The sequence below is a fragment of the Anguilla anguilla genome, chromosome 16, assembly GCF_013347855.1.
Source record: "Anguilla anguilla isolate fAngAng1 chromosome 16, fAngAng1.pri, whole genome shotgun sequence".
In the NCBI taxonomy this organism is placed as follows: domain Eukaryota; kingdom Metazoa; phylum Chordata; class Actinopteri; order Anguilliformes; family Anguillidae; genus Anguilla; species Anguilla anguilla.
The window spans coordinates 5359891-5379753 of NC_049216.1; the positions used below are offsets into that span (position 1 = coordinate 5359891).

Below are 19863 nucleotides of genomic sequence, written 5' to 3' on the forward strand. Positions count from 1 at the left end.
GTTCATTAAACAGAAAGCAAAAATTAGAGAGGACCAAAAAAAGGACTCAAACAGGTTGACTGTACACAGGACTGAGGAACAGACGGACGGATAGACTGTAAAGTGAAGCAGAGGTCTTCCATGTGAGAGGAGTGAATCAGCCAGCTGCATCTGATCAGGTGGGGGTCTTTACAGTCTAACTGAAGAAAGAACAGAGGCAGAGAATGTGACAATGTTTATGACACGGGTCCTCAAGCTAATCCAGAAAGGGCCAGTGTGGGTACAGCCTTTTCATTCCAATCAAGCAGTAACACACCTGATTCTACTAATCAACCACCAGAGTGTTTGCTAAGGACCTTGATTAGCAGAATCAGGTTTGGTAGTGCTTAAAACAGAAGCCTGCACCCACACCGACCCTCTCTGGATAAGACTGAGGACCCTGGTCTATGACATCATTGATTTGTGCCCTATTTGTGCGTGGATGTTGCTTCCTGTTTTTTCACAGTATATTTCTGAACGCTATCTCACATTTTGATTACAACAGTGAGATGTAATTTTTTCAGCTTTTACTGTAGTAATGTTAAGTGGGAGATTTAAACTTAGCTTTGTGTGATCATGTACAGAACAGTGTAGTTTTATCTGTGTTGTGTGTGTGATCATGTGTTAGCCAAGTTGTGTGTGTTATCATGTACACCCTAAATGTACATTGTTACTTATCTCATATAAATAGCTTGGTTGCCATGAAATGTGATCTCCTAAATATTGTTATTATGGCTAGTGATATCATATTGCTAATTAAAGGAAATTCATATTTAGTCACTGAGAATCAGGTGCCTTCCCCGTGTATATATATTTGAATTACAATTTTTTATTTTGTTTGCTGAGCAGTCTGTTTTGATCTGTTTAGATATTCATGCTCTTTTCTACTGAAGTACAGTAAAATGCGGCAGGCATCCAGCATATATTGTCCTATGAAGTAGATTTATATATACAGTTTCTATGGTGACCAGATTCCTGGAGGACCATGCTACACAATGCAGTGAAAACTACAAAAATGGCAGTTTCAATCAGAAAACCCACAGAAACGTATTACAACTGAAACAAGGAAACAAATCAGGCTGTTCTGGGAATAGGTTGGGACACATGAAAAAGAGCTGAAATATGAGACTGTTCAGCCCATATGACTAGTCCAAAGAACAGATTTACAAAAAGGTTCTGTCAACAGGCCCAGGAGTAGTCTTTTCCATTTTTATTTTCTTGCCACACACGGTCAAGATGAGTGGATGTCAGAATAGGCAGCTGTTTGTTTTCCAGCATCCAAGCATCCGGAAGATAAGGCTGAGTCACCACAGCAAGCAAATTAGCTGAGCACATTTGACATGAAACACTGAACTAACTTCAAAAAGTCAAACACGTTGATGAATAAAATGAGTTTCTTCAATAAATATGAAACACCATTTAAAATGCCTGAGGTCTCCCCAAAAGAACACTATGTGTAGGTGGTTTTCAACACCATCTAGTGCCCAAAATCTCCAAATCTGAAGCCCCCACCATCTTGTTTTATCTTTAGATGCCATTCTGTAAACATATAACAGCAAAAAAGCAACTCAGATGGGGCATAGCTGCAGCATAAGCCATTACATTTACACAGATGGGGACATCATCTTTTTTAGTCACCTAGCATCCAATTCCCTGTAGAATACCCTCCAATAACCATACATTTCAAGGACAGACTTTTTTACATGGTGTATGATTTGATCTATTGTAAATAAAAATATACCAGAAATTAACTTGCAGAACAGATTTTTACTTACAGTAGCTTACTCAAAAGTAGTTTGTAAATATAAATATAAATGTAAATATTTCCCACAAAGGTTATCACGTTTCTCCGTTCCTTTGGAAGGTGGTATAGGACTGAAGTGCACTTGTACTAACCTGAAATGGCTACGGTAGCCACACTGTATGTTAAGTTATTTACCATGTTAAATTTATCAAGCGCTGATTTATGGTCAATCTCCCATAATAAATTGAATTTTATGTATTATATAACTTAGTGTTAACATGTTTAGGGTGCATAAACGCCAGTGCGTAGGAGGTATATATGTTTTTTTGAAGGCACTGGGTAGGGCATTCCCTTAAAGGTAAAGATGTTCTGTCTCTTTCCAGTCCCTAATCCTCTGGTTATTCAGCTGGTGATTGTCATGGTTTCCGATTTTTGCTTGCTAAAGAGAATGAAGTCAGGTGACATGGTGACGGCAGCGAGAACTCTCCTTTCCTACCTTCACGGCACACCGCTGGTGTTTGCTTGTGAGCCAGTGGGCTCACCCTCTTTCCCCTATCCTCCAGTGTCCCAGCAGGCTTTGCAGCGGTCTTTGTGCCCTGGTGAACGACTGGATGTGGGGCTGGGGCGCAGCGGTGGTCCTGGGACTCGTCCTGGCAACCCCCGCCTGTGAGGCATCCCCACTGGGCGCTGTGGTAACCCTGGAACCTTTGGACCATGGGGGAACGCAGGAGGTACAACTTCCTAATTGATGGCCACTCTACAGACAACACACAGAGTTTAGGAAACTTATGTTACTGTCTATGCTACTGTGCAATTCATATCGGGACAATCAAAGTCAGTCACCCAGAGTTCAAGTACAAGGAGAATGAGAGACCAAAACACAGACATTGATCACTGTGATGCTAACTCACAGACTTAATTACAGAGACTGCTCACTGTGATGCTAACTCACAGACTCAGTCACAGAGGGCTTAATCCTGGTTTGAGACATACATACTTACTTCACATTTCTGTGCAAATGAAGGGTATTTTTCCCAATGGGCGTCCTGACTTGGCAGATTTAATTGGGAGTATGATAAATATGCATTTGGAGTGCCGGCTTACTGATAAGAAGGTGCGTTCAATTGAATTTTGAGTTATGTAAATCCTGGCTTGAGACTTGGGAGTTTTTAAAAACAATTTTAATGATGCAGTCTGCAAAATTTTCTGCAAAAATAGTTGGAATGAATAGGGAAACCGATCGGCCAGCATATGAAAGCACAGGAATTATGCAACAAACAAAAAAAAGGAATTAATTCTGTCAGTAGACAGCGATGGCTTTGCAATGCAATACTGATGGAGCTGAACAGAAACAAAATCATTTTATGGCAATATAGACTTTTGTGTTCAAACATGAAGACAATCAATCAATCAAATTTTATTTCTATAGCACACTTCATACACAGAGGCAGACCAGTGTGCTTTACATAAATAAAAGCAAAAGGAACAAAGAAAGTACAAAGTACATGAAACAAAGACGAGTTAAAATGGTATTCACGTTTGTTAGCCTATATCAGGTCAAAAGACAATCATTTCCATGGTGACATGCATGGATCTAAATGGCCTTGAGTGACATGAAAAAAATTATTCCTCAGACACTGAGTAACAAGATTGCCTGGGAGAAATAGAAGGTTCAGCAAACTGCACGGGCAACATTCCATACACAACACAACATTCCATTCTCCATTGTGACGATCTGTGTTCCCGAGTTCAAGGGCAGCCAAAATGGCTCGTTTCTGCTCCGCTCAGCCAAGCTGGATCGTCATTGTGGTCTGAGAATGAGATAACTAGACCAGGTATAAGGAGATAACGGAGGGTAACTAGACCGCCCTATACCCCTTTCACGCAGAAGAAAAAATGAGTTTTCGAGACGGCTTTGATACCGCACTTATGTCTTTGTGAACAACGTTGCGACGGCTTTTAAAATACCCGGTGTTTTCGAGGCGCCTCGACCACCGCATTTCTCCTGTGGGAACGGAAAGCAGCATCGACGACTGCTTTCTGGGCGGCGTTCGAATTACGTTACAGATCTGCGTTCACGCGCACCTATCTCAACCGACACACAGATCGTGTATTGCTGCACCCAAATACCAGTTGACACATGTATTTCATTACTCTCCTTTGATTTCTTTTGAAGACATTGAATCTTTTTTTTTGATTTCGTAGTCTATTCGCCTACGCCTACGGTCCGACTCATGCGCTTTGTAGGGCACGCAAACGTAGCAGATAGTTACATTGTAAATGCATTGAGAACGCGAGAACTATTAACATAAAAAATGCAACCACTTGCACTTCAAAATGTAACCTGTTTGTTTGTTTGTTTGATTGATTGTTTTGCCGGAAATTACAAGAAGATTGCATCGAAAATAAATAACAAGTAACGTTATAGTTTTGGGCCTGCATCAAGTGTGTTACTATGGTAACGGACGTAAACAATTCATTCACGAGAGTTTAGTTCTATTGTGTATGAAAGGTAAAGACGACTCGAAGAGCCAGCCGCATTACAAATTCTGTGAGAAAGGGAACCTGTTACCGCATCAGAGGCGGCTCAGATGCGGTATTACCTGTGTGAAAGGGGCTCTATACACATAAATAGAGACGGACGCGAACTAGGGCCGGCTTGACAATGGCTACTTTTAATTAATGGGAGCTTGTTTGATAGTAGGCTACAACATGCAAGTTGCTCACACACGTAAACTAGCCCAGAGCAGGATTCTCGTATCAAGAGGTCGCATGCAAATATACATCATGCTCGTTACAATATTAAATAGATGACGGCTTCATGCCTAACCCTGACTTAAGCACTGCTGGATGTGAAACGTGATTCGGCCCGGAGTTGTTTGCTATTTCGGGAATCCGAGCTAATTAAGCGCATCCACACTTGACAAAATGCAATTAGACTCCCACATGGGTGGTTCGTGCTGCACTGAATATTATTAAACTAGCTCGTCTTTACCCAAGCCGACTGATGAAAGTTCTAATTCCATCATAGAATGTTTACTTTTATATTTTACAAAGCACAATTATTCCATTATATACGGCATGGGTGACGTTAATTAAATAGCCGACAGTATATAGATTTAAAAAGGATTTTGTTTCCGTATCACAATCGCTCAGATGAATAAATGAAAACGCGACTTGCGATAAGGAAATGAAATTCAAATAGTGTTTACAAACGTGTTGCAATGCTAAAAAGTTTTTGTAATGATCTGAGGAGAAGGAAGCGGGGGGATAAGGCTTAACTAAAAACTTGTGTGATGTATTTAATTCATGCACTTCAATTTCAGAGAGTTAAATATGGTTTAAGTTGATGAAACATGATACTTTCATTCTTGTGCCCTCTTGAGGGTGTCGACTGTGGGTGACAGCCTATTACTCACTAGGAGAAATCTCGCATACGTACAGAACATCAAAGAAAGAACAAAGGCAACTCTTGCCGATGGGAATGGATGAGGTTAACACATTTTTTTCATCTTTAATGCCCATAGCTGTCTTTAGTGGAACCAATGAATTGTTCCACTAAATATTTATTGTGAGGGTGGCCAGGGTTATGGGCTAAATGGATGGGGGGTTACAGATGGGTGTGGGAGGATGCAAAATTCGATTTTATTCTATTACTTTGGTCTCCATGTATAAGCCTGTACAGTGTTTTTTTTTTTTTTTTTAATGTAATATGATAAGTTTTTGATTCCAAAAAAGAAAATACTTTACCTAAATTAGTATAAAAGGTGGGGAGAGCAACAGAGTGAGATGGAAACTAAGATGCAGTCTAAAAAGGTGGGTCTTCAGTCTGTATCGAAATATTTCCAAAGATTCTGCTTTCCTGAACACTTTGAGAAGTTTGCTCCACCGCTGTGGGGCCAATACAGACAGGCAATGTGACCACACACGGAGGCTACAGCCAGCCAGCCTGAGGTTCCTGAGGAATTTGGCCAGGGAGGAGGGTGTGAAGACTGATTGGAGCTATATTGGAGCTGTTCCATTCGCTGCCCTGTCGGCTATCATTGAGGTGATGGGAACTGTAACAAACAGCCAATAAGGACGCGTGACATGAGCATGTTCGGGAACATTGCACGCTAATGGTGCATCGTGCGTTGGTAAATGGACTGCATTTATATAGCGCTTTTATCCAAAGCGCTTTACAAATGATGCCTCTCATTCGCCAGAGCAGTTAGGGGTTAGGTGTCTTGCTCAAGGACACTTCGACACGCCCAGGGCGGGGTTTGAACCGGCAACCCTCCGACTGCCAGACAATCGGTCTTACCTCCTGAGCTATGTCACCCTTTGTCCCGTTTGCCACGGGGGCTTAGACGAGCAAGCAGGGCGCTTGGCGAGAAGAGAATTGCAGAGGTCCAGTTGAGAGAATACCAGGGCCTGGCCTTGGGGTTCACTAGAATCGCTTATTTTATCCGTCCTCATCGCCTTGGTCCCCAGGCGATTTGGAAAATCGATCGAGGTCTAGTATCTTCAAGGACATTCCAATCCGTTAAATGCTTCTGGGAGCAGTGAGGAGCAAGGAGGCTCATGGTGGAGACTTTAACATGGATACACAAGTTCAGCCTTTGTGGGAAAGTCAACTTCTCCGCATTTGCCACGTCTGAAATTGACATCGCTTCAAACTGACGCTGAACTGTGAAAGAATGTTCCATTTGCCTAATGCAGTGGTAACCAACTCTGTTCCCTTACTGTCCTGTAGATTTAGCCTAATGTTGCAGTGGTTGGTTTCTCTCTCTCTCTCCAGGTAATGGCACATACCAGTGTGCTGGTACCAGAGCCGTGCCCATCCCGGTTGGAAGTTGCGTGTGAAGGGACCGACTGCAACACCCATGTGACCTCTGACCCCATCAGTGGGCAGTACCCTTCCCCCGGCTGGTGCCTCTGGCAGTGGCAGAGCGTCGTCCCCTTCCGCCACACATCTCGCCAAATACTCGGGTATGTATAATAATGCTGTCAAACACTCAGGGATAATGATCACTGCTGTTCACGCTGATAATGCTCATTCACTGTTACTACTAGACTGATAAGACTCATTCACTGAAACTATAACACTGATAAGACTCATTCACTGCTACTATAACACTGATAAGACTCATTCACTGCTACTACTAGACTGATAAGACTCATTCACTGCTACTATAACACTGATAAGACTCATTCACTGCTGTTCTTGGGTCCTTTGGGTTGTTCAAAGATGAAATACTCAATCAGCTGAAGGATAGGGGAAGGAACCACACACTATTGAATGATTATGTGGGAACAACATACTTTGTCCGACAGCAGAATTACTGTACAGTAGAGTTCAAATTGGGTGCTTTCTCTTTGAATCTCGCAACTCTACCAATGGCTATGTAAATATTGTGATCAATAAACAACACAAATGTCAGTCACCAAAAGATGATTGGCTCAAAGAAACAGGAGTAATTGTTTTGTTGTGGTTCAAGTCTGGGTCATCGGCAGTTGTAATCTTTTTTTTAAAAAGGCCTAGGAATATCTGCATTTATATGGCTGAACAAATTCTTAGCAAATTTTTCGTATGAATTAAATGTTTTTTTTCTTTCTTTTATTTGGCTCATACATTTTTTTTTATCTTCAGCCTTTTCTCGACCATCTCTTTAAATTGCCTTCAATGGAATTCCAAACTCCTTACATGGTATTTTAGGCATGAATGTATGCAAAGCACAAGTTCTGTGAACGCGCCTTTCATTTACGTTCGATTGGTATTTATCATTGTACATAAGTGGATTTTGTTAGTTCATTTCTGAGTACACGTAAATCCGCACTTTTTTTACGAAATTATAGATAAATGAGGCCCATGGAATGCAGTGTATTTTCCCCTTGCGTTTTGGCTTTTTTTTCTGCCTAAGAAACACTGGATCCTGTGTCAACATGAATCCTGTGTTCCTGCTAGGTTTTGAAGAGCAAGTCCTTTAAAGCGTGTGAATTATATTCAGCATTACGGGAGGTTTTCTAATCAGCAGTTTACATACAGCATGATAGGAGGTTCTAATTAGCTCAGTAAATCAAACAAGCGGACAACAGTTATTTACAGTACTGCATCCACAAAATGCAATATGCATGTAAAAAAAATTTGCATATGCATCAAAGACATAAGCAGAATGTAACCATTGACTATGAGCTTGCTGAGCTGGGACCTGTTGCTGAATCTCTGCATTTGACGAATTGGGACACTTTGATTTATGGCCTCTTGTGACTGTAATCCCTCATTTGAATCTTGTACTCATTCCCAGCTCTACGGATGTGGTTTTATCGTCATGGGCAGACCTCTCCGTTCGCCCTGACAACCAGAAAGTCAACCAACCGCCCACTGCTGCCTTGCTGCCCCCCCTCAGGTATTTATGCGAGAAGAATGAACGATGACTTGTGAAATAAAACAAAACTTCAAAAATACCACATTATAAATATATATATATTTTTTTTTTGGATAAATTCACAGAATAATACATGGGTATACCAAACCATATACCAAACCATACCATGTGTGTGTGTGTGTGTGCGTGTGTGTGTTCTTGCGTGTGTTCATTTTGAAAGGTACCTGTCCCTGGGGGTAATGTGTTAATTGGTTCTGAGAAAGAGGGTGAAAATGATGTCAGAATTTAATAAAAAATAATGAACAAATCACAATAATGTAGCTGCACACAATAAATGTATAACTGTAGATTTATTTCACTTAATACCAAAATATAAGTCTTTCATAATGCTGTAATACATGTCCATTCGAATGCTATAGTAAATCAATTGAATTTTATGCTATTCTTGTCAAGACAAGTGTTTCCGTTGTGCTTTAGGCATGCTTGAAAACAGACCTGATTGCGCAGTCTTTCAAAAATGGTTCATTTGATTAATGCAGTAGTTGACTGATCGCTCTGTACAATATGGTAATCAGTGCAGCACTCGAGTGAATATAACCCCCAGAGTTTCCATTTTACCTCAACGTTTTTATAAGATGTGTGTGTGTGTGTGTGTGTGTGTGTGTGCGTGCGTGCGTGCGTCAGGGTCAGTGTAAACTGTTTTCAGAAGTTTAACCTGAGCGTGAAAGACCTTGATGGGGATCGGGTTCGCTGTCGCTATGGGAACGCAGAGAGGGAGGAGTGTCAGATCTGCTCCAGGCACGAGTTCCTGCAGCTGGACGAGGTGAGCTGCATACTGCCTGCTCTACTGCAGCTGCGCAGCCGTTACTCTCTCACCTGCCTGTTCAACTGCAGCTGCGCAGCCGTTACTCTCTCACCTGCCTGTTTAACTGCAGCTGCGCAGCCATTACTCTCTCACCTGCCTGTTCAACTGCAGCTGCGCAGCCGTTACTCTCTCACCTGCCTGTTTAACTGCAGCTGCGCAGCCGTTACTCTCTCAGCTGCCTGTTCAACTGCAGCTGCGCAGCCGTTACTCTCTCACCTGCCTGTTTAACTGCAGCTGCGCAGCCGTTACTCTCTCACCTGCCTGTTCAACTGCAGCTGCGCAGCCGTTACTCTCTCACCTGCCTTTTTAACTGCAGCTGCGCAGCCGTTACTCTCTAACCTGCCTGTTTAACTGCAGCTGCGCAGCCGTTACTCTCTCACCTGCCTTTTTAACTGCAGCTGCGCAGCCGTTACTCTCTCACCTGCCTGTTCAACTGCAGCTGCGCAGCCGTTACTCTCTCACCTGCCTGTTCAACTGCAGCTGCGCAGCCGTTACTCTCTCACCTGCCTGTTCAACTGCAGCTGCGCAGCCGTTACTCTCTCACCTGCCTGTTCAACTGCAGCTGCGCAGTTTGCTGTTCCCCTCTTTCCCACTCTAATTCCCCTCTGCTCTCACAGATAAGCTGTGTGCTGGTTTATAACGGTCTTGGAGAGACGGGCCAGTACATAGTGGAACTCATGGTGGAGGATTTTCTCAATGACACTAATGGTGAGAACAGGGCCCTGAGCTCCATCCCCCTGCAACTGTCTCTCACAGGTAACTCCGCCCCCAACTCTTCTTCTTCTTGTACTGCTACCACTACTATCACTACTACTACTACTAATAATAATCACAACAACAATAATCACAATAACATGCAAATGAACTCAGACCTACAAGTGGCATATATTAAATTAATCTCCTTATAAAATGCATACTTATAGGAAGTTATGATAGATCTTATGATAGATCTTCAAACCCTACATGCCAGCCAGACCCCTCCGTTCGGCCACCTCAGGACGCCTGGCACCTCCCCCTCTTCGCACTTGCGCTTCCCGGTCACGTCTCCTGTCTGTTCTGGCCCCACGATGGTGGAATGACCTCCCTGTGGAGGTCAGAACAGCTGAGACACTGACCCATTTCAAACGACGACTGAAGACTCACCTCTTCAGGCTGCACCTCTCCCCATCCCTCCCTACCTCCCTGTAGTATCTAATTGACTATGTAATCTTAGGGTTGTAGCTAGGCAAGCTGTTTATCTTAGTTGACTTAGTTATTGCACTTGTGCCTACTCAGCTATTGCTTATTTTATTTGCATAGACTGATTTGTTGCCGTTTTTGTTGTGTTAATGAGATTAACCTACAGGGTCCAAGTTAAACTACGCGGTCGTTCCCTGCACTTGGAACAGTACTGTCCCTCAGGGGTTTTCAACACACTTGTTCCTGGTCTTGGTTATACACTTTGTTGTACGTCGCTCTGGATAAGAGCGTCTGCCAAATGCCTGTAACGTAATGCAATGTACTGTAATGTTATGAGCCGAGTGTTTCTGAATTATGACTGTCTCGCGGATGATGCACTGGGGGACAAAAAATCGACTGAACAAGTGTGCCATTCGCAGTGGGAGAGGCAGCATCCTGCCAGGCCTTGCCAAAATTCACAGAAAGGACACCAGCAGGGGGCGCTCAATTCACGGTCCTGCCCTATGATGAAGTCGACTTCACCGTCGAAGCCCTCCCACCGTCAGGAAGGTGAGAGGAGACTGGAAGTCAACAAGACACGACTTTCTTTCCATTTTAGAAATGTTTTGTTGAAAGCAGTGTTCTGAAAGGTAACCCTTAACTTTCATTTGTCTGACAGAGTCTTCCGATCTTCCGCATTCAACTGTTCACTGTATTTATTTTTACAAATAAATCTGTGCCAATCATGCACCTGTATAATCTCTCCCCTACCAAATATGACTAAGGCCAGACTACTAATCCAAAGTGTAGTCTGTGCCTGAAATATGGTGAACTATAACACCCTTAGGACAGAAGAATCTTGCCAGTGTAAGGAGTTGGTCTTGTACCATAAAAGGTCGTAGGTTCGAGTCCCCACTAGGGCAATGCCGTTGTACCCTTGAGCAAGGTACTTAACCTGCATCGCTTCGGTATATATAGTATATATCCGGCTGTATAAATGGATGCAGTGTAAATGCTGTGTAAAAAAAGTTGTGTAAGTCCCTCTGGATAAGAGCGTCTGCTAAATGCCTGTAATGCCATAAAGCAGGATAAGCACCTGTATTTTTTGTCCGTAACACACCTGTGTATGACTCTCTTAGGGTATCAGAGATAGCCATCGTGGGCCCTCCTGGGCTTTTTGCCTCAGCGCTGGAGAGAGGAGAGCCGGGTTCCCTCGCGTCAGTCAACACCGCCTGGCTGAGAAGCCCCAACGAGCTTCCTCGTCTGCTGCCGGTCTGTTTCACTGCCAACACCCAAAGGTAAATTAAAGCCGCTTCCTGTAACAGCGATCTCACGCGCGCAGATCTTTTTAGTAATGCCGCGTGCGTTCTTTTCAAGTCCGTGTCGGATTTTGATTCGCGCGGCACCCTCGCGCTAGGGAGCCTACGCGTCACATTCAAAGATTTCAAACTGTGAAAATGCTTTTATTTCAGCTTGCAGTCTGAGATCAGATGCGTTTGGATCAAACAAAGTAAGAGTCGTCTGTCTCTTTGCGTGCCATTGTGTGTCTTATGAAAAGGTCAAATGGGAACTCCAAAACCCAAGGGACATATTCACCTGAGTGCTGCACTGATTATCATATTATTCAGAGCAACCAGTCAACTGCTGCATTAATCAAATTAACCATTTTTAAAAGACTGCTGTATCGGGTTTATTTTCAAGCATATTAAAAGCACAATTGGAACACTTGTCTTGATTGGTATAGCATAAAGCTCAATAGATTTACTACCACATTCTAATGTATTATAAATCAAAATGTGTTACAGCATTCTAAAAGACACTTGTATTTTGGTATTACATGATATCGATCAACAGTTATACAAGTATTTGGTATAACTACATTATTGTGATCTGTTCATTATTGAATAATTCTGACATCATTTTCACCCTCTTTCTCAGAACCAGTTGACTCTTTACCCCGTGGGACAGGTACCTATCGAAATGAATGCGCATACACGCATACACACACACACGCATGCACGCACGCAGACACACACACGCATACACACGCACATGCACGCACGCATACACATGCGCATGCACGCACGCAGACACATGCATACACACACACACGCATGCACGCACGCAGACACACACACGCATACACACTGTGACCTCTCTCAGCCAACGGGGGGTTGAGTGACGGAAAAACCAGCACGGTGAGGCAGAGGTAGTGTTTAACAAAAAAGGTCTTTAATAATGGTAATGAGTGGGGGTAGAGGTAGGGGGAGCCAAAAACTACTAAAAAGTCTTCCCGGTCGGGGTATCAGTGCTCCGCTCCAGGTCTTCACAGCCTCTTCTGGAGAGAAACGAAAAAAGAAGTAGGTTAAGGGGGGACAGGGCGTGGTCAGCCCGATCCGGGTCCGGTTCCGGTTCCTTGCTCCGGCTGCCGGCTGGTGATCCTCCGTTTCCAGCGAGTTGGCCCACGGCCGCTTCCAGTCTCTTCCCGGTGTAGAGTCGTCCGGCGTGGCTACGACGGAAGCCCCAGCAACTCTCTCCTTCCTTGGGTTGTGCTGCTCTATATAAGCCGGCCTGCTCGTTAGTACAAGGAGCTTCAGGTGGGCGCCGGCAGCCAATCCCGCAAGCAGCTTCAGGTGTGTGGCAGAGTGGAAAATTCCACCTACCTTCCCTCTGCTGCAGCCCTGTCCATGGTGCTGCCGGTTGTCGCCTCAGTTGGTCTGCCGGGGGCTGTCCAGGGTCCTGAACGTCTCTAGACAGGGGTTTGCTAGGTACCGCCCACTCACCACTTTTCCCAGCGGCCGCCGGTGTCGATGGGCTCGGCCGTCCTGGTGGTCTCGTGGGGAGCACCGATAAGGGATCGGGGCGCCACAACACGCACATGCACGCACGCATACACATGCACGCACGCAGACACATGCATACACACACATACGCATGCACGCACGCAGACACACACATGCACACGCATACACACGCACATGCACGCCTACACACGCATACACAAGCGCATGCACGCATACACACGCGCACACACACGCATGCACGCACGCAGACACACACACGTGCGCATACATGGGCACACACGCACATGCACTCGCACACACACGGCGCTACTCAGTTCACGTTCACAGTGAAATCACAATTTAATTTCACAGGCAAATGACTCACGGGCGCAACGCATGTTCACAGTGAAACGAGCACACAAACACGTTTGCATCCTCAAACTACCACTCAAACATCAATGCACTATTTTACTGTACACACTGTACACAATTACTATTGTTTAACACCTGAAGTCTTGAGATAAGTTTGTTGGCTGGTGATTGATCGTGCGAGAGAGGAATGACGTGCAAATTTCCTCTACTCTCTCCGTCCCTCAGTGCTGCTGTGTGGGAGTGCGGAGATGAATTTTTCTTTCCCGATCTCGGCCGTGCCTGGCCTCCCGCTGTCAGACCTCCGGCTCAACGACCCCTCCTGTCCCGTCTCCCATAACGACACCCATGTGACGGGCCGCGTCTCCCTGGCCGGCTGCGGCACCAAAGCCGCGGTGAGGAACGCCGCCGTTCGCGCGTCGCGGTCCTCGCTCTCTTTGAATCCGCGAGCGGTCTGCGATGGAACGCGCCCCAGCGAAGCGTCGTCGGGTCTGTTAACGGCGTCTTTGTCAAACAACTGTGACCGTGTTCAACACAGTCCGTGTTAAAAGAAAAACTCTCCCTCTGTGACACATGAATTCAAATGTTAAATTCACAAAAGCAGTAAATTTGAACACAGAACACAGTGAAAGCGTCATGCGAAAATGGTAACGCAAAAAGCGTGCTGGGTCCTTTTTGAGAGCCCGTCCCTAATTTCACGGTTTTCCCATCTCTGCGCTTCACCCCTTCCGCCTTTTCCTGGCCCGTCCCCCAACCCCCCCGCCCCCCCCCCCCCCCTCCAGCACTCGGGCTCGGAGCTGGTTTACACCAACACCCTGCGGACCCCGCCGCCCGCCCAGCCCATCAGCCGGCTGCCCTCCCTGGAGCTGCAGCTGTCCTGCCGCTTCCCCGCCGCGCGCGTCCAGGGGCCCCGCTACAGGATGGGCCCCGTGGACGCGGAGGAGACCTTCGGCCGACCCGGCTTCTGGATGGAGTTCCACCGCCCCGGCACGGGGCCCTTCGCCAGCGAGACCCAGGACCCCCTGCGGAGGAACGCGCTGGACCTCCACCTCTTCTCCGACACCCGTCTGGCCCGGGCCGAGCTGAAGGTGTCCTCCTGCGTGGAGTCGCCGACCGCAGACTTCAAGAAGACGTACCCTCTGGTGCAGGGCGGGTCAGTGTCGCCGCCTTCTGGCGTGGCCTTCCTTTTCGATCGGTTCCTTTCGCTGCACGAAATGGTGTCCGCCGCTGTGGTAGAACAGCTTTCGATAGGTTGTTCTCGTGTTTGTTAGGTGTGTGTGTGTGTGTGTGTGTGTGTTGGCGATACCATCTCATTGGCGTCCGATTGTGATATCGGTGTCCTGATCTTTTAGGTGAGTGTGCGATGTCCAGCTGTCACTCTCAGGTGTGTGTGTGTATGTTTGCATGTGTGTGATATCCTTGCCTTACTCTCGTTTGCCGTGTATGTGTGTGTGTGTGTGTGCGCACGTGTGTGTGTTTGTGATATCATTGTTTTACTCTCTTTTGCCGTGTATGTGTGTGTGTGTGCGCACGTGTGTGTGTTTGTGATATCCTTGTCTTACTCTCTTTTGCCGTGTATGTATGTGTGTGTGTGTGTGTGCGCACGTGTGTGTGTTTGTGATATCCCTGTCTCTCTCTGACGTCTTTACACAGGGCATAAATACCCGGTAATTGGTGGAGCTGACCTGGTATCTCCTGGTGTCATAAAGATGTCACTCCACCATTACCTTACCTCAGTCACATCTTGTTCCAGTTCTCTCGTTAGCCAGCGCTCCTGCACAGGCGTATGTTATCAATGAGAGCACAATGGAAAAAACAGTCTTATATTAGTTTAATTAGACTAATCTCATTGAATCAATATATTTGTCAAATAATTGATGAATTTCTTTCCTAAGGTAATTAGCCATGCAATTAGGATAATCAATGGCAAGGTGGTCTGCTATTAAAACAATAATGACCTTTGTGCAGGTTTTTGGCCTCTGTGTCAGTCAATAGGCCTGTTTTTCAGTAGCAGGCCACCACGTCCTGCATTGTCCCTTACATGCAAGTCTCTAAGGTGTGTGCGTGTGCGTGCGTGTGTGCGTGTGTGTGTGTGCGTGTGTGTGTGCGTGTGTGTTATCCTCTCTTAGGTGTGTGACGGGCAGTTCAGTACAGAAAAAGGACACTCGCCGTGACACGGTGAAGATCTACCGGATTGATCTGAACTCCGTGGTAACTCAGAAAAACACAGTAAGTTTGTGTCTTACTGTATACAAATCAGTTTAGAATAGCGGTCTATGAACAAGCGTTTTTTTTTTTTTCGTGTAAAGGACTCTCTGCATCGTTAAATAATTTATCAAGAATGGTGGAGAACCTTCTGAGTAAAACTGCCGTTTTGGTTGTGACATAACGTTATCCTAGGACATTCCCGAAAACAGCCTTAGAACGTATTTATCCTTCCAAAAGTGCTTTCTTAAAGTCACGGGAAAATATTCCTGGCATTCCTGGAATGCAGACTTCCTCTTCCTCTCGGAGTGTGGCCCGTCTAACCCTCTGCGACCCCCTCGCTCTCGCCCCGTCCCGTCCCTCCCTCCCTCTGCCCAGATGTACGTGGAGTGCGCGGTGCTGTTGTGCATCGCCGTGCTGCCCTCTCAGAAGTGCCCGGACGAGTGTCGGAGCTCCGGGACGAGGTCCCTGGTGAGCAGCGTTTCTACCCACACTCACCGCATCCGGTCCGGCGCCGTCTACGTGGGGGACGGAAAAGCGCCCACCACCGCCGCCAAAACCACCACCAAAACCACCACCAAGAGTCGCGGTGAGAGCGGTTCCCCGAAACCATATAAAAGCCCTAACCCGAACGCGCAAGGCCCGTGAGATGCAGATACGTGCTGAGCTGAAGCTACGCTCTAGTGTCGCAGTCTCAGCGAGGTGCTCGCAGTGACTGAGACGGAGGTGTTCGGTGAATGGCGCTGGGTGGCAGCGTCTCCTGGGAAACCGTGCACTCCACCCATGGCGCGCACACACACACACGCACGCACACACACACACACACACTCACATACTCTCTCTCTCACACACACACAGACACACATACACACACACACACACACAGACACAGACACAGACACACACCCAGACACACACACACACACACACACACACACACAGACACACACACACACACAGACAGACACACACACACACACACAGACACACACACACAGACACACACACACACACACACAAAAACAGAAAAAAAACCACAGTGTGGCTCCGTTGTACAGAGGTGTGTGCATTGTGCAGCTGTTTCTTTGTTGTGCAGCTGTGTACATTTGTCGCATAGAGGTGTTTTTTTGTTGCGCAGATGTGTACATTTGAGTTGTTGCGTAGGTGTGTGTCTGTGGTGCAGACGTAGGTGTTGCTGGCACAGGCGTGTTTGTTGTGTTGGCATGTTTTTGCTGTGTTGGTGTGCGTTTGTGAAGCAGATGGTGGGGCTTGTATTGTAGGTGTGTGTCTGTTGTGTTGGCGTGTGTTTGTTTAGGTGTGTGTTTGTGGAGCAGATGGTGGAGTGTGTGTGTGTGTGTGTGTGTATGTGTGCGTGTGTGTGCATGTGTGTTTGTGGTGTGTGTTTGTGGATCAGCTGGTGGGGTTTGTATTGTAAGTGTGTGTCTGTTGTGTTGGCGTGTGTTTGTTTAGGTGTGTGTTTGTGGAGCGGATGGTGGAGTGAGTGTGTGAGTGTGTGTATGTGTGTATGTGTGCGTGTGTGTGCATGTGTGTGTGTGGTGTGTGTTTGTGGATCAGCTGGTGGGGTTTGTATTGTAAGTGTGTGGCTGTTGTGTTGGCGTGTGTTTGTTTAGGTGTGTGTTTGTGGAGCAGATGGTGGAGTGTGTGTGTGTGTGTGTGTGTGTGTGTGTGCTTATTGTGTAGGTGTATTCGTGGAGCACGTGTAGGTGTGTGCACTAACTGCCCCTCCACTCTTCTTCCTGCAGCACCAGAACGCAGTTTCCTGGTCACGGGCGTGGCCTTGGGAGTTGTCCGTATGCTTTTACAAACCCTCCTGCTGTAATGCTCACAGCCACGCTGCCTTGGTCCGAGGCTGGACGGGTTAAGGAAAGAGTCGAACGCAATCACCTCATCTTTTTCCGTCAAACGTGTTCAGTGCTAAAATATGGCACAAAGACCAATTGAGTAAAACAATAAGTTAAATAATTAGAAAAATAATTTAGTCCCGTTGGAATTGGAGGTTTGGCCTACTACTCCAGTTTATGATTATTGCTACTGTTTATTTTATTTTTTTTATTTTGTTTACACGATGCAAGCACTGTTCACAGCAGGCCTTCAGCGGTGTACCTTCATTTCCAATGGCTCTACATCGTATTAAAGGCTGTTTTCCTGAGCGTTGTGCTAACGTGGCTTATCGACTTTAGAGAAACTCAGCAGTCCTGCGCCGATGTGAAGTGAATGCCCTGGCAGTCTCAAAGCTGTCTCTTGTGCATAGGCCAACCATAAACCACAACATAATACATGGTGGAAAAACTTTAACGCTTGACATGGGCTCTTTTTTATTCCTGAGACATCTACAAGCGCCATAAATGAAATACAGAGCTTATAAAATAGAGACAGTGCCTTAAAATGCCTATAAACTGATTCTATATCCTTCCGGCATTCACCTCTAATGAAACTGATATACAGTCCTCTGTTCCGCAGTGATGTCATTAGGACACAAATGTTATGTCAAATCTTGTGTACAACAACGCCTCAGTGGTACTTTTAGGTAAATCAACCTGGTGATTTCCCCATTTCCCCTGTCCAATTGTTTTGGGTAGTTAACTGAGGCACTCAGTTTGAGCTTTCTACCCTTGTGCTTCCTGGCGTTACACATCTCAGCTGACACAAAATGTTCCCAGAATGTTGCCGGAATGTTCTGTCAATGTTGTAACATTGCAGCAGTACATGGCAGCAAAATTTTGAGAATGTTTTGTGTCAGCTGGAATATGGCATAGCCCCCAGACATTTGGTGAACCGCTTAGACAGCCCTGCAATAAGAATTATATACATAATTCTATTAAGAATGACAGAATAATATACATCATTGCATATACTATTTAAGCATCTTTAATGTGTTATAACTAACTGTTATATACAATGTAACAATATCAATATGAATCAATTTATATCAAAATAAAGTATAAATCAAACAAACAATGTTTTTTATATAGTTTTCATTTATGCATAACTCAATGGAAACGTAATGAAATTAGGCAGCCAATTTAAATCTGACAATGTTAGACTGACAGCTTGGCTTACTTGGCCCAGTAAAGTGCATTACATGCCCAACTCAGATCTGACCAAGATTTAACTAGCCGTCAAACAGTAGTGCAGAAATTGTTTTAAAATAATCAGGCGCAATGCCACTTAATGGAGCAACTGTATATGAAATGCTAAAACTACTGTTTCTTTTCCCAAATTATAAACCTCTCTAGGGGTATATTATATACATATATAATTACCGCTAGAATTATAAATGCATAAGTTCAACATAAAGGCATGGACTAATCTGTGTGGAGGACTATTGTTGAGTATCTTTACTATTTCCTGCTAGTTAATGGTTTCTCTCTCTATTTCCTGAGAGCAGGGGGGACTGAGGAGCCCCAGAGCACCCGGAGTGGCCAAACCCTCCATTACAAGGGAGGCAGTGACACGGGGACAGTGTGGCCCTCCTAGGGCCCCGGGGGACGCCACGCTCCGTGGGAACATTAAGAGAACAGTTTGCTGGGAGGGAGAAAATTTAAAAAATGGGGGGACTTCCATCCCCGCTCTATTAAATAGGAAATGTACCAGTACAGGGAGAGGAGCCTTTCGGGTGCTGTAAATGACAGTTTATTCTAGAACATTCTCTTACCTGTGCCACCGGCAGGCTCAGCATGCGGCAAGAGCCCTCCTCCAGAGCGCAGCGTCTCATCCGGTTCTCAAACTCCCAAAGAAAATGCGCATCAGAGGACCGTCGTCACAAAAAAAACAACAAAAAAACGCAAAGTAAAGGGAAGTGGGGGGGAATAATAAAAAGCGGGGGGGGGGGGGGGGTGGGTCGAGGGAGAGCACTGATGAAAAAGACACTGCGAAAGTGATGGGGGGGGGGGGGGGGGGGGGGTTCAGAATGTAAGCACACTGTGCTACTGTGAATTGTCCGTTTAATGGACTGCATTTATATAGCGCTTTTATCCAAAGCGCTTTATGGTAAATGGACTGCATTTATATAGCGCTTTTATCCAAAGCGCTTTATGGTAAATGGTAAATGGACTGCATTTATATAGCGCTTTTATCCAAAGCGCTTTACAATTGGTGCCTCTCATTCACCAGAGCGGTTAGGGGTTAGGTGTCTTGCTCAGGGACACTTCGACACGCCCCAGGGCGGGGGATCGAACCGGCAACCCTCCGACTGCCGGACAACCGCTCTTACCTCCTGAGCTACGTCGCCCCATAAAACAGTACCTGTTTAAAAGCGGTACCTAAGCTGACTTGAGTCATGTACAAAGAGATGATGAATGCATGAGAAACGTGAAAACAGTGTGCGCTCGC

General features: G+C 45.6%; 1 protein-coding gene across 1 annotated transcript; it reads left to right on the top strand.

Moving 5' to 3' along the window:
- LOC118214851 lies at positions 1-17821 on the top strand. The gene is made up of 15 exons (XM_035395119.1): positions 1-158; positions 2326-2493; positions 6543-6733; positions 8050-8151; positions 8815-8953; positions 9613-9751; positions 10594-10723; positions 11293-11451; positions 11626-11663; positions 12092-12121; positions 13534-13700; positions 14088-14458; positions 15435-15534; positions 15889-16099; positions 17274-17821. Exons 2-15 carry the CDS (start codon positions 2374-2376, stop codon positions 17348-17350), a joined length of 1974 nt encoding a protein of 657 aa, XP_035251010.1. The 5' UTR covers positions 1-158; positions 2326-2373; the 3' UTR covers positions 17351-17821.
- Positions 17822-19863: the final 2042 nt, after the last annotated feature.

Bases quoted from the DNA above. Each gene is read 5' to 3' on its own strand.
- LOC118214851 (XM_035395119.1), top strand. From the start codon at position 2,374: ATGTGGGGCTGGGGCGCAGCGGTGGTCCTGGGACTCGTCCTGGCAACC. The intron at 2,494-6,542 runs GTACAACTTCCT...CTCTCTCTCCAG, and splicing joins ACCATGGGGGAACGCAGGAG to GTAATGGCACATACCAGTGT. The intron at 10,724-11,292 runs GTGAGAGGAGAC...TGACTCTCTTAG, and splicing joins GCCCTCCCACCGTCAGGAAG to GGTATCAGAGATAGCCATCG.